The 12,682-nt window shown below is 39.8% G+C and overlaps 1 protein-coding gene across 1 annotated transcript in view; it reads left to right on the forward strand.

The window, feature by feature from the left end:
* The window catches only part of NCAM2 (neural cell adhesion molecule 2), a 586,807-nt gene that overhangs the window by 454,489 nt on the left and 119,636 nt on the right, over nt 1-12,682 (forward strand). Inside the window, exon 11 of the mRNA XM_075063719.1 lies at nt 4,161-4,334. Within this exon, the coding sequence (XP_074919820.1) occupies nt 4,161-4,334 (174 nt within the window). The remainder of the gene's footprint in view (nt 1-4,160; nt 4,335-12,682) is intronic.

A 12,682-nucleotide genomic window follows, 5' to 3' on the forward strand; every position in this document is an offset into this window, starting at 1 on the left:
GGTTTTTCGCCTTCCTCTGCAGCATGGGGCATGGGTCACTTGCTGGTGGATTCTCTGCAGCTTGAGGTCTTCAAACCACAATTTTGAGGACTTCAATATCTCAGTCATGGGTTAGGGGTTGTTATAAACGTGGATGGGTAGGTTTCTGTGGCCTGCTTTGTGCAGGAGGTCAGACTAGATGATCATATTGGTCCCTTCTGACCTACGAGTCTATGAGTCTATGTGCATTATGAGTAAGTGTTTGAGTGTGTTTCACATTTTCTTAAGTAGTTCTCTCTTAAACATTTTGGCACGTTGTTAGCTATCATGTAAAATATTTTGCTAGGTCTTCACAAGAGCTTCACTTAATGCTCAGTAACAAAAAGAAACTGAACATTAATCATTTGGCAGAAATTATACTCAGATCTGCAGAAAGAAAAAAATCCTTTCTGTACTATGATGTTTCCTCCCATATGCCATGTTTATCATAATGAATCATATACAAAACTAAAAGGTCAGAGGACCCCACTGGATAATTTTGGGAATTAGCACCAGGGTCTATTGCATAACAGTCTCTTTAAGAGCAAAAACAGCATGGCTAACAGAGTTTGTAGGAGAGAAATGCAGGAAGGCCTATTGAAGAGTAGAATTATGAGTTTCCTACAGCCAACAAGAGGATAAAGGGAAGGGAAGGTACCTATTTTATAAATGTATATGACCCCTATCATGATAATACCTGAGCACCTCACAGACTTTTTACTGTATTTTACAGCACTTCTGTGACGTAGGGAAGTGCTTTTCCCACTGTTTTACAGATGGGGTACTGAGGCAAAGTTTTTCTGCTCGCCACAGCTTTCCACAGCCCCCATTGGCCTGGAGTGGCAAACCACGGCCAGTGGGAGCCACAGTCGGCCGAACCTGCAGACGCGGCAGGTAAACAAACTGGCTCGGGCTGCCAGGGGCTTTCCTTGAACAAGCAGTGGACTGGCTTTGAGAACCACTGACCTAAGTAACATGCCCAAGGTCTGACAGGAATTCTGTGGTGGAGCATGGAATTGTACCCATGTCCCAAGCTAGTTCCTTCGGCACTGGGTCATCCTTTGTCTCCACAGAGCTACAGCAGTCACTTATGGTCTCCTCCATCTCCCCATTTTCAATGAGAGTTAAGAAGATGGACGTGCTTTAAACAGTTTTTTTTTTTTAAATCTTGTGTCAAAATGAACTGAAAATTGTATTAAGTACTGACAGAAGTTCAATGTGATTCTTACTTCATCGCAGATGGTTTGATCATTCGTAGATAAAACTTCATTTTATGCGAATAGTTTAGTACATGGATAAGTTTTAGTCATCTTCAGACATCTGCACATCTGTGTACATCTCTGACATACCACTCTGAAACAGAGGAATAATTTCCTCTTATATTGTACGATAATGAATAGTAGAATGTCAAATATGCAAGTAGGAAGTAAATTGCATAGAGGCCAGTTTCAAATATATAAAAAGAGACTTCCTAATCACATCTGATTTTTTTTGTCTTCTGCGTATACAACAAAAAAGGCTTGCCAGTACTTGTCATGCACTACCATGTATATAAAATGCCCATGCACAGTACTCATCTGCTGAACCACATGAAAAACCTACAGGACCAGGAGAGTTTAAAAAAAAAATAAAAGAATGAAAAAGAAAAGACTCTTTAGTTAGTTGGGCCATGTTGTATAAAGCCAAGTTTCTGCTTCTGAAAATGTAGAGACTGAAATAAATTTCTCATTTTTATTTAATGTCTTAGAATCTCAATAGAAACACCAATGTTTTTTAATACTTTTTATTGTTTTTTTCTTCTTTGAAAACTGTGCATTAGTTTTTGATTACAGAGAAAATATTTCATCTCCAAGTTAGACTGCAAATTAGTCCTTAAAATGCAAATAGAATAAAAACCTTTCACAAAGATCCCTAACAATACTTTGGAGTCCAATCCAGCAAAAATAAATGTGTATATGTTTGACTGCACTGCCGAATTTTATAAAAATGGCTAAATAGTTTCGTATGAACATCTTTATATTTTCCTTTAATATTTTCTTTATTATGAAAATTAATCTTTTTATAGAAATGCAGAGTCTGAATTCTCCATTTAGGTAGAAGGCACCGTTGATTTAAGTTGGATGTAAAGGCTGCTATTCTCCTTTACACAGGCATATAGTAAATAAGGCTGTCAAGTGATTAAAAAAATTAATCATGATTAATTGTGTGAAGAATCACACTGTTAAAAATAATATAATTCTATTTATTTAAATATTTTTGGATGTTTTCTACATTTTCAAATATATTGATTTCAGTTACCATACAGAATATAAAGTGTACAGGGCTCACTTTATATTATTATTTTGGATTACAAATATTTGCATAATAAAAACAAAAGAAATAATATTTTTCAATTCACCTAATGCATATAATGGAATGCAATCTCTTCATCATGAAAGTTTAACTTACAAATGTAGAATTATGTACAGAAACTAACTGCACTCAAAAATAAAATAATGTAAAGCTTTAGAGCCTACAAGTCGACTCAGTCCTATTTCTTGTTCAGCCAATCATTCAGACAAACAAGTTTGTTTACTTTTGCAGGAGATAATGCTGCCCGCATCTTGTTAACAACGTCACCCGAAAGTGAGAACAGGCATTCTGTTATATTTACGTGCCAGATGAGCTAAAGATTCATATGTTCCTTCATGCTTCAGCCACCATTCCAGAGAACATGCGCTCGTGCCGATGATGGGTTCTGGTTGATAATGATCCAAAGCATTGTGGACCAGTGCATATTGATTTTCATCGTCTGAATCAGATACCAGCAGCAGAAGGTTCATTTTCTTTTTTGGTGGTTCGGTTCTGTAGTTTCCACATTGGAGTGTTGCTATTTTAAGACTTCTGAAAGCATGTGCCACACCTCACCCCTCTCAGATTTTGGAAGACACTTCAGACTCTTAAACCTTGGGTCGAGTGCTTTAGCTATCTTTAGAAATCTCACATTGTTTGGCAAATCTGGAGTGAAAGTTTTCTTAAAATGAACAACATGTGCCGGGTCATCATCCGAGATTGCTATAATATGAACTGTATTGCAGAATCTGGGTAAAATAGAGCAGGAGGCATACAATTCTTCCCCAAGGAGTTCAGTCTCAAATTTAATTAACTTTTCTTTTTTTTTTTTAATGAGCGTCGTCAGCATGGAAGCATGTCCTCTGGAACGGTGGCCGAAGCAAAAAGAGGCATATGAATATTTAGCATATCTGACACGTAAATACCTTGCAATGCCAGCTACAAAAGTGCCATGAAAATGCCCATTGTCACTTTCAGGTGACATTGTAAATACGAAGCGGGCAGCATTATATCTTGTTTGTCTTAGTAATTGGTTGAACAAGAAGTAGGATTCAGTGGACTTTTAGGCTCTGAAGTTTTACACTGTTTTTGTTTTGAGTGCAGTTATGTAACAAAAAACTACATTTGTACGTTTCACTTTCACGATAAAGAGATTTCATTACAGTACTTGTATGAGGTGAATTAAAAATACTGTTTCTTTTGTTTATAATTTTTACAATGCAAATATTTGTAATAAAATAATAATGTAAAGTGAGCACTGTACACTTTGTATTCTGTGTTGTAATTGAAATCAATATATTTGAAAATATAGAAAAACATCCAAAATATTTAATAAATTGCAATTGATATTCTATTCTTTAACAATGCAATTAAAAGTGTGATTAATCACAATTTTTTTAATCATGATTAATTTTTTGAAGTAATCATGTTAGTTAACTGTGATTAATCGACAGCCCTAATAATGACCAAAAGAAGTCAATGAACTCTTGTTTTCCTCTAAATTAGCTGGATTGTACTATGAAAGAAAGACAGAAGACAACCATGTCCTTGGTGAAATGGAGTACGTTTACACGCACTTTAACACTGTTTAATTGTCCGTACAAGAAAGTTTGTTTCTTTTACTTGTGGTTTCATATTACTGGACTATAGCGTAGACTTAACTGTTTGAGACAGAACCTGAAGTCATATGCATTAAAATATTTTATAACCTATTTTTTTCTTAGCAGGCTGTTTGAGATGGATTATCAAGTGCTTTCTGTAGATTATCTGATTACCACAGTTGAATTAAATTGATGTTTTTTATTTTTTAGATGTGCCATCCAGTCCCTATGGAGTAAGAATTATAGAGTTGTCACAGACTATTGCCAAGGTCTCTTTCAATAAGCCAGATTCACATGGAGGTGTGCCCATTCATCATTACCAAGTGGATGTGAAAGAAGTTGCTTCAGAAACTTGGAAAGTAGTCCGCTCCCATGGAGTTCAAAGTGAGTCTGTTAAAATTTGTATATATGTGTATATATATATAGAGAGAGAGAGAGACTAACAAGGAGTACTAATATAAATTCTTGTTAACTGAGTCTGTATCTCCTATCAATATTATTTCTTGGGCCATATCCTCAGTTACTGTGGATAGTTCTATTGACCTCCGTGGAACTAAACATATTTACACAAGCTGAGAATCTGGCCTTTTATAGTCTTTTAAAAGTTCATTGATATTATTTCTTGGTTTTACAGAAGTCTGGTAAACAAACTGAAAGTTATTCAAAAAGTAGTGAATTAGATTTGTTTATTATGCCAGTTATGCAGTATGAAGAACACAGTTTGCAAAGTGATCAATCACAAAAAAGAGAAAGCACAGAAGAATTAAATTAAGAGTCTTGAATATGCTTCACTGTGCATTTAATTAAGAAATATTAAGAGGGCTACAGTATGCTATTTAAGTCCTGATGATGAATTATTGATTTTTAGCTACTCTATAACCTTTTATATACATGTTAATCTTTGTTACGTATTTTTAAAACATATTTATAAAATACTAATAACTAGTGTCTCTTTAGTGCTAAAATAAATGTCTTGAGATATTGAAAGGTTGACATGCTGGACAGATGGGCCAGAACTTGGCCAACCCTGTGGCCAATTTGCACCACTCTGAAGACACAAAATATCTATAATCCTCATCATAATAGAGTCACCTGAGCAGGCGCAGCGCCAGGGTTTTTGGCACCTTAGGTGGGGGTCCTTCCACGCTCCTGGTCATTGGCGGCAATTCTGTGGCGGGGGGGGAGGTCCTTCCGTGCTCCCAGTCTTCGGGGCACTTCGCAGGCAGCGGGTCCGGGAGCAAGTGAGGGAGCCACTGCAGAATTGCCACCGCCGACCCAGAGCACGGAAGGACCCCCTGCCGCCGAACTGCCGCCAAGGGCGGCAAAATGCCACGCTCCCAAATCCTGGTGCCCTAGGCGACCGCCTAGATCGCCTACATGGAAGCGCCGGCCCTGCATCTGAGGATTCCCCTGGCGTCGGTGAGTCAGGTGAATGCCTAGAGGGGATGGAGGAGTGTTGGCCAGAAGGTGTTGCAGTACAGCAACCCCTGTCAGGCCCTGCCCTGCCCTTGGGCGTTGTTCTCAGCTGGTATAGGTTAGAGTAGCCTTGAGACTCCTAATTTACACAGAAGCTTAACTATCTTCCATTGTCTACAGGATTAGGGGAACACAAATATGTCCAGTCTCGCTGACTCTCACACACGTTCTGTGTTAAGCATAGTCCAGTCAAATCAAGAGAACAGGATGAGGGGTTCAACCCCAAATCATCTCCTTTTAATCTTTAGTAAGGTATTATTATAGTTATTGAATCAGAATGTGGCTTATTTATTTTGTTGTCCAGAAATATATTAGTAAGATTTTGGTCAATTAGTAGTCACAAGAGTGACTCTTATAGTTAAGTTGCACAAGGCATATATTAAAACATCCTGTTTTCCCACATCTTCACTTCCTACAATCTTTACTTGTTGGTTCTCACATTTTCCAAATTTACTCTCCCGAAGGTGAATTTTTGAAAGCTTGAATACAATCTTTTTGACAATTTTCCAGATACGTTCCCATTGTAAAATATATATATTCACCTTTTTAAAAATGGAATATCTTAAAATTAAAACTTTCTGAATTTGAAATGAAACAGATACTAAGGATTTAAGGATGAGATTTTGACAGCTAGAAACAATTTGCAGACCTGATTTGGAAATTTTCTGATGAAATATTTTTCCATTGGAACATGCCAGTTTGTCTATCCTAGACATATTTGCAGAAATATGTCAATATTGATGAAAGCTTGTTAAAAAGAAAAACTGGAAAAAGGTGTTCTGATGTCATTGAAATGTTTCATTTTGACCTTTTCAGAATTGGACTTTTCAGTTTTCCATTTTGAAATTATATTTGTTTCAAAGTTTTATGTTATATAATCTAAAATAAAAAAGGAAAATTGGAACAAAATATTTCAATTATATCTAAGTGAAATCTTTTTATCACCCCTATATATATAAAAAAAAAAAAATCCCCTCTCACCCCTATCGGTGGTATGTGTCTTCCTCAACCTCGGGTCCTCTACCAGAGGCCTGGGAGTTTGAGGGTTCTGTGCAGTATCATTAGCTGTTCCTAGCACTGCATGCCTTCTGACAAAGGCTCTGAATGTTGTTCCGGATCTGTTGGAGACCACCACCAGCTTAGGAGTCACAGCCCGAGTAGCTCCTACTACCACTGGGAACCACTTTGGCGCTTCACTATTCCCACATCCTGTCTAGTTCCTACTTAGCAGTGCCTGGTACTTCTCACATGCTTCTATATGTTACTTCCTGATGATGGCTGTACTGGCATCTGCTATATCTTAGCACCACCGCTGTCTTCTAGTGCTTGTTCTATTACCAGCGATTGCTGTTGAGTTGGCGGTGCCTGCTGTCCATCTGGATCTGAGAGTCCCACAGCATCTTAGCCGCTATGCTATCTTCACACTTTGGTGGAATCTCCATCATGGTCTTGAGGTAATCAAGCCCATAAGCTGTGACGATGTTCCTGTACACATGTCAGCCACTTGGTTATGTGCGTGTCAGTGTAATGCCGTTCCTCGCCTGACATGCTTACATCTCGACTATGTTGTTGGACTGTCTGTGAGGCCTCTCTGCAACAGTCTGCACTCTGGGATCTTCTCTAAGTAGTGGTCAGACCCCATCTATAATGGATCTGGTGCCGATGTCACCTGTAGCCTGGCTGTGCATATAGATCAGTCCTCAGTGGCTTCTTTTAGTCCAGCCCTTTCATCACTCGTAGGATTTCCCACTGTAGCCACTCGGCTAATCTGTTGATGAGTACAGCGCATCAGGGTCTTGTCTGCATGGCACTTCTTCTGACTTGGTCTTCCTCCACATGTCGCTGCTGCCATCAGGCATTCTATTCAGCAGCTCATCTTGGGCATCTACTGATGTACTCGGATGTTCCGGGGTTCATCCCGACAGTGCTTGACGCTCACGATATCAAGCCCTGCCGCCTTCTTTCCGCTGTATATCAGTCTCTGGGTGTGGACTTGGGGTGGAAACCTCCGTGCATGTTGATGGAGCTCTGGGTCTTGCACATTCGCACTTCCATGTCCTCTTTGCCAGCTCACTAAACGGCAGGGTATCGTGATGACTGCAGGCGTAATCCTGTTGAGGCATGATCTTTCTTCCACTGAGCTGCTCTTCCAGGACCTGCCTCTTATCCTGGCGATGCTTGGATGGTTGGCCTTTCCTGCCTCCCACTGGGTTTCCATTGACTACGTGGACCCCACGGCTCACTCGTAGCTGGTCTGTAGTCCTGCTAGTGGGCCCTGCTAGTTCCACCCCCCATCATCTTGACTACCTCCCTCTCGTCATACCACCGCCATCACTGTCATCCAAAGCACATCCCGGATCCTCACGTAGATCGTGTCAGTCGGACTGCGATGTCGATGTTCTCGTCATCTTAATACAGCTCTGATGTCATCTTCACACATTATGAGAGGCTGCCATAGTAGTTCCATCCTGAACATGTACCGTATCCAGTCCTTTATATCTGCTGAGGGTTTAAGCCTATGCAAACACACGCGGGCAGTGATCACCTTGGTACAATGCCGCACTTGATGGCCACCTTGTGCAAGCTGCTTGAGTTGACTTTCCAGTGGTGTCTTCCATAGTCCCATTCGAGTTCTTGCAGGCAGGCCCTTAGTGTCCTGTGACTTGTATTGCGCCGAACATTCAGATCCAGGTTGTGGCATTGAGTCACTAGCTTTCCTGAGTCATCCAGGCTGGCTCAGATTCGTACTGTCAAGCCTGAGTCTGTGGGCGGACTGCTCATCTATGAGCAAGTGGTGTTTTGAGCTCTGGTTGTTCCCAATTGCCCTTTTCTGAGCTGTGCTACTAGTCCTAGGCCAATGGTCCTGTAGCATGGCGGCTATCATGGCCTGATGGACTTTTCCATGTTTGTTGGGGAGGAGGTTATTGCCGGTAGTTGGATCGGTCGTTCCCTGTAGGTGTCTTATGATCACGCACGTGCCTTACTTGTGTTAGCCTGTTGGGTCGGGAGCCCTGCTGCTAGCAGCTGGTTCATTCTGTGCTGTCTAGGTAGTTTCATCCTGCTGTAGTTTCTTTAGCCAGTAGGTTGGAATCATGTCTAGTCCGTGTGTTCCAGCCTTCATGTTCTTGACTGCTGTGATGTCTTCTACGTTGAAGTGCTGTTCTTTCTGGGAGATGCGTGCTCTGTTCTTCGAGGTCTGCATCGTTGCATCTGGTTTCATGAGTCTTGCTCTTTTCTCCATATGTCCCAGTACTGTTCAGTTCTTGCTAGGTGGCTCTGCTGTTACTGTGTTGTTGGCACTGCAGTTGGGAACACCTTGGATGGTTCTTGGAGAACAGGCATTTACGCTTTTGGCCTCTGCTGCTTAGTGTATCTCCGTATACTGGTTAGCCAGTGCTGTAGCCTTTGTTGCAGTCTCTAGGGCTTCAGATGGAGTAGGCCCTTGTATTCTTTTAGCCGAGTCTTACCTTACATCTCTTACAACCCTTCTGTAGTTCCACCAGCTGACTAACTTCTCTCCGAGTCTCCTTGATCTTATCCTCCAACCTTATTTTCCAGGGTGGGTACATACTGTTGTATGTATGTTGTATATATATATTCTAAAAACATTATCAACAGTTTGTGTAAGTTGGATAGTGTCTTGGCCATAGTGCATCTTACCACAGCAGTAATATTTAGCCTCAAGAACTCAGAATTTTTCCAGGTGTAGGGAAAACAGGATGTATTAAGAGAATCCATTTCCTCCAGTAGCATGGCATGTGTGTGGATGGTCTTTCTTCTCTCTCCATCCCATTTTTCCTTTTGTCTTAGAGCAAGAATGATGCAAAGATCCCAGACTAGGAGCCTGCACTGAGAATTACAACATACTAAACACTCAATGATGAAAAAAATTAAGTTGCATTGCTGTGTAGCGGATTGCGATCTAGTGAAATGTAATCTGGACCCTGTTACCATAGACAATACAGTTGGCATCTGGGTTTGACATTAGCAAGATGCTTAATTTAATCTGAGAGACAGGCTAAAGAAGAGAATGACTTAGCATTAACTGTGTATCACAGTATGTTAAGACAACGCCCCAGATGACTTTCTTTGAATTTTATTCTTTGTTTTTAATGTTGGGAGTGTACAGAGATGAACTGATTACATAAAAAAGTAATTGGATTAGCTGATCCTGTTATCAGTATTTCCTGAAGTTGTCTTTGTGCCATGTTTTCCACTGTTTGAGTTTGAAAGATTTTTTTTTTTTTTTTGGCATTACACTTTATAGCTGATTCATGTGTTTTGAGTTAGGGGAACAAGGGTTATTGATTGCTGGGGTTGCTTCAAACTGAGAGTACCCTGGTGAGCCACAAGTATTTGATGTTTGTGATCAGCACCTCTATGAACAAGACTGTGAAACTCCTTGGATCTGCATAGCCATACCACTCAACTGGGGCAATGTGATACACAGCCCCTCAGAATGACTGGCAATATGGGACACTAAACCTCATAATGCCCCCCATTGTTTCTTGCTGTCCCCTTTTTTCCTCTGTATTCCTTTTTTTTTTTAATTCCCTTCTCTCCACAGTTTCCCCTCTTTCCCTTACTGTCACACTCTATCTCCTTTCATCTATCCAGCTCCACTTCCCTCGAGTCTCTCACTTTGCACTCCATTCCACTGTGCGACTGCCCCACACTGCTGAGAGGTGGAAAAAAAATCAGATTATCCTCAGATGTCTCAGAAGTAGGTAATATTTGTCACCGCTTCTGCTAGTAGTAACAGTTAAGAGCCCCACTCTCTAAAACCTGAGGAATTATTTTCAGCTTCAGAGAGGCTCTGTGCTTTGTAAATAGATGAAAAATTGAATGTCGGACGATATGCCGGAGAGTTGAGTGTCCAGTCGATTCCAGTAAAAAATTCATCAAGTATCCATAGTTAACACAGGATGATATTGTAAATTGTTGTTTCTGCTAGTATACCGAGGACTTTAATAAAGATTTGTAAAAAATTTTATGGATACAATGCAGTCCTTGAAACTAGTGTAAATATAAGGAACTACTACAATATCTCTGAGACCACTGGAGGAAAATGTTCATTTTTAACAGCCCACAACATACACAGATTTGTAATCCTAAACTATATTGTTTGACAGAAGAATAAAATGTGCCTGATTTATTTTAATTGTAAAACGGTGCAGATATTGCAAGTGTATTGCATTTCAGTTTTGTTTTGGCTGTTCTTAATGATGTATTGTAGTCACAAAACAAAAATCCCTTTATTAACTCTCTCTTCATTACAGAGACAGATAAAAAGTTCACCAAGCCAAAACTACCATAAAATAGTCTTTTTGATCTTCTATGACAGGCGACCACTAGCATTGCAGGACCTGGTCTAAAGATACAGGCCTTCACCTCGTTCCTTCAATGCTCTTACTTTCAGACTGCTTCAGCCTGTTTTCTAAAAGTTTTTCTAAACTCCCCTTTGTTACTTTTATCCCATTTGCAATCTCATTGTAGTTAACACTGAGATAGCACTTCCATATTAAATCCCTATTTTCAGTTGTTTCGAATGGTTGCAGTTTCTTCTGCTTTTCTCAGCCTACAACTGCTGCTGCTGCTTTTTTCCCTCCTTTACTGAAAATAATTTCCCCCATTTTTGACTTTTTGAATGAGAAAAACTGTAATAAATCTTGAGACTGTTTGTTTCTGTATGCTTAGATAATTCATAACCAGTTTTCTTTTAAGCCTTTACTCCTGCTATCTTGCCTGCTCCTCAATGGAGAATAGACCCATAGATTTTAAGATCAGAACGGACCATCATGACCCACCCACTCTTGTAATAGACGCCTAATCTCTGGCTGAGTTACTGAAGTCCATAAATCATGATTTGAAGACTTCAAGTTATAGTGAATCCACCATTTATACTAGTTTAAACCTGCAGGTGGCCCGTGCTCCATGCTGTAGAGGAAGGTGAAAAACCCAGGGCCTCTGCCAACCTGACCTAGGGGAAATTCCTTCCTGACCTCAAATATGGCAATCAGTTGGACCCTGAGCATGTGGGCAAGATGAACCGGCCAGACACCTGAGAAAGAATTCTCTGTAGTAACTCAAAGCCCTCCCCATCTAGTGTATCATTATGGGCCATTGGACGTATTTGCTGCTAGCAGTTACAGATCGGCTACATGCCATTTTCTGTGTGTACTACATGTCTTTCCTTACTATTTATAAGAAGGTAAAAGTCAAAACGTTATGGCATGATTTTCTGTTGCGTTCCGCCTTCTACAGTCATTTAGATCTGTGAAAATTTGGTACTGAATGCTATGAAAGCAGAATGATAGAGTTTTACACTCTTTTGACCTCTGGTGCAAATGACAGCATTAGGTGCAAAGTAAAGGTGAACCAGGCCCTCAAATGTAGTGTTTCACAATCCCTTCCCACGCATTTTGCACGAGTATAAATGACCGCACAATGTAAAAGGCAGGGGAGAATCAAGCCTCAACTATCTTGGTGCTGCCCTAGTTATGAAATGTAAACCATACTATTCATGTTTTGCTAGGATAGATTGCTATATACACTCTTTCCCAAAGGGAATGCAGATTAACATATTATCATTCATAACTAAATTTCATTCATTTTAATATATTCTGTGGGTCAGTATTGAACAGCACTCTCTGTAGGAAGGGTAAATTCTCCTAATTTCTTTGCTTTTCTTGCAGTGCTTCAATATAATGTAAAATAAGAGGAATAATACTTTCTTTCCATAAAAATGCTTAGTTCCATGTTTCATTATTACAAAAGGATTGTTTATCAGTGTGTGGGCTACAAATGGTACAACGGGGTGATTTTAAACAGACAGAAAGACACACACATAGAGAAATGTAACACTTAATAACATGTTTTCATTAGGAACAATTTGTAAGGGAAAAGTTATATTGCACTTATAAATATGTAACATTTTAAAGATTTCTCCCAAATAGTTCTCAAGTTATAAGTACCACGGCTACCTTTCAGGGCTGGCTCTAGGTTTTCTGTTGCCCCAAACAAAACAAAAAAAAAAGAAAAAGAAAAAAAACCTTTGGGAGTGCAACTACTGAAGCCAAAAAAAAAAAAAAGTGTCCAGAATGCCGCCCCTGAGATTGTGCAACCCCAAGCACGTGCTTGGTTTGCTAGTGCCTAGAGCTGGTCCTGGTAACTTTATTATCTATCTTGAGAATGCATTAAAAATAATATCAATCTTTCTTTAGGCTCTTGAGGCCATGCATCTCAGGCTTGAAATA

This window comes from Chelonoidis abingdonii, chromosome 1 (assembly GCF_003597395.2).
Source record: "Chelonoidis abingdonii isolate Lonesome George chromosome 1, CheloAbing_2.0, whole genome shotgun sequence".
In the NCBI taxonomy this organism is placed as follows: Eukaryota; Metazoa; Chordata; order Testudines; family Testudinidae; genus Chelonoidis; species Chelonoidis abingdonii.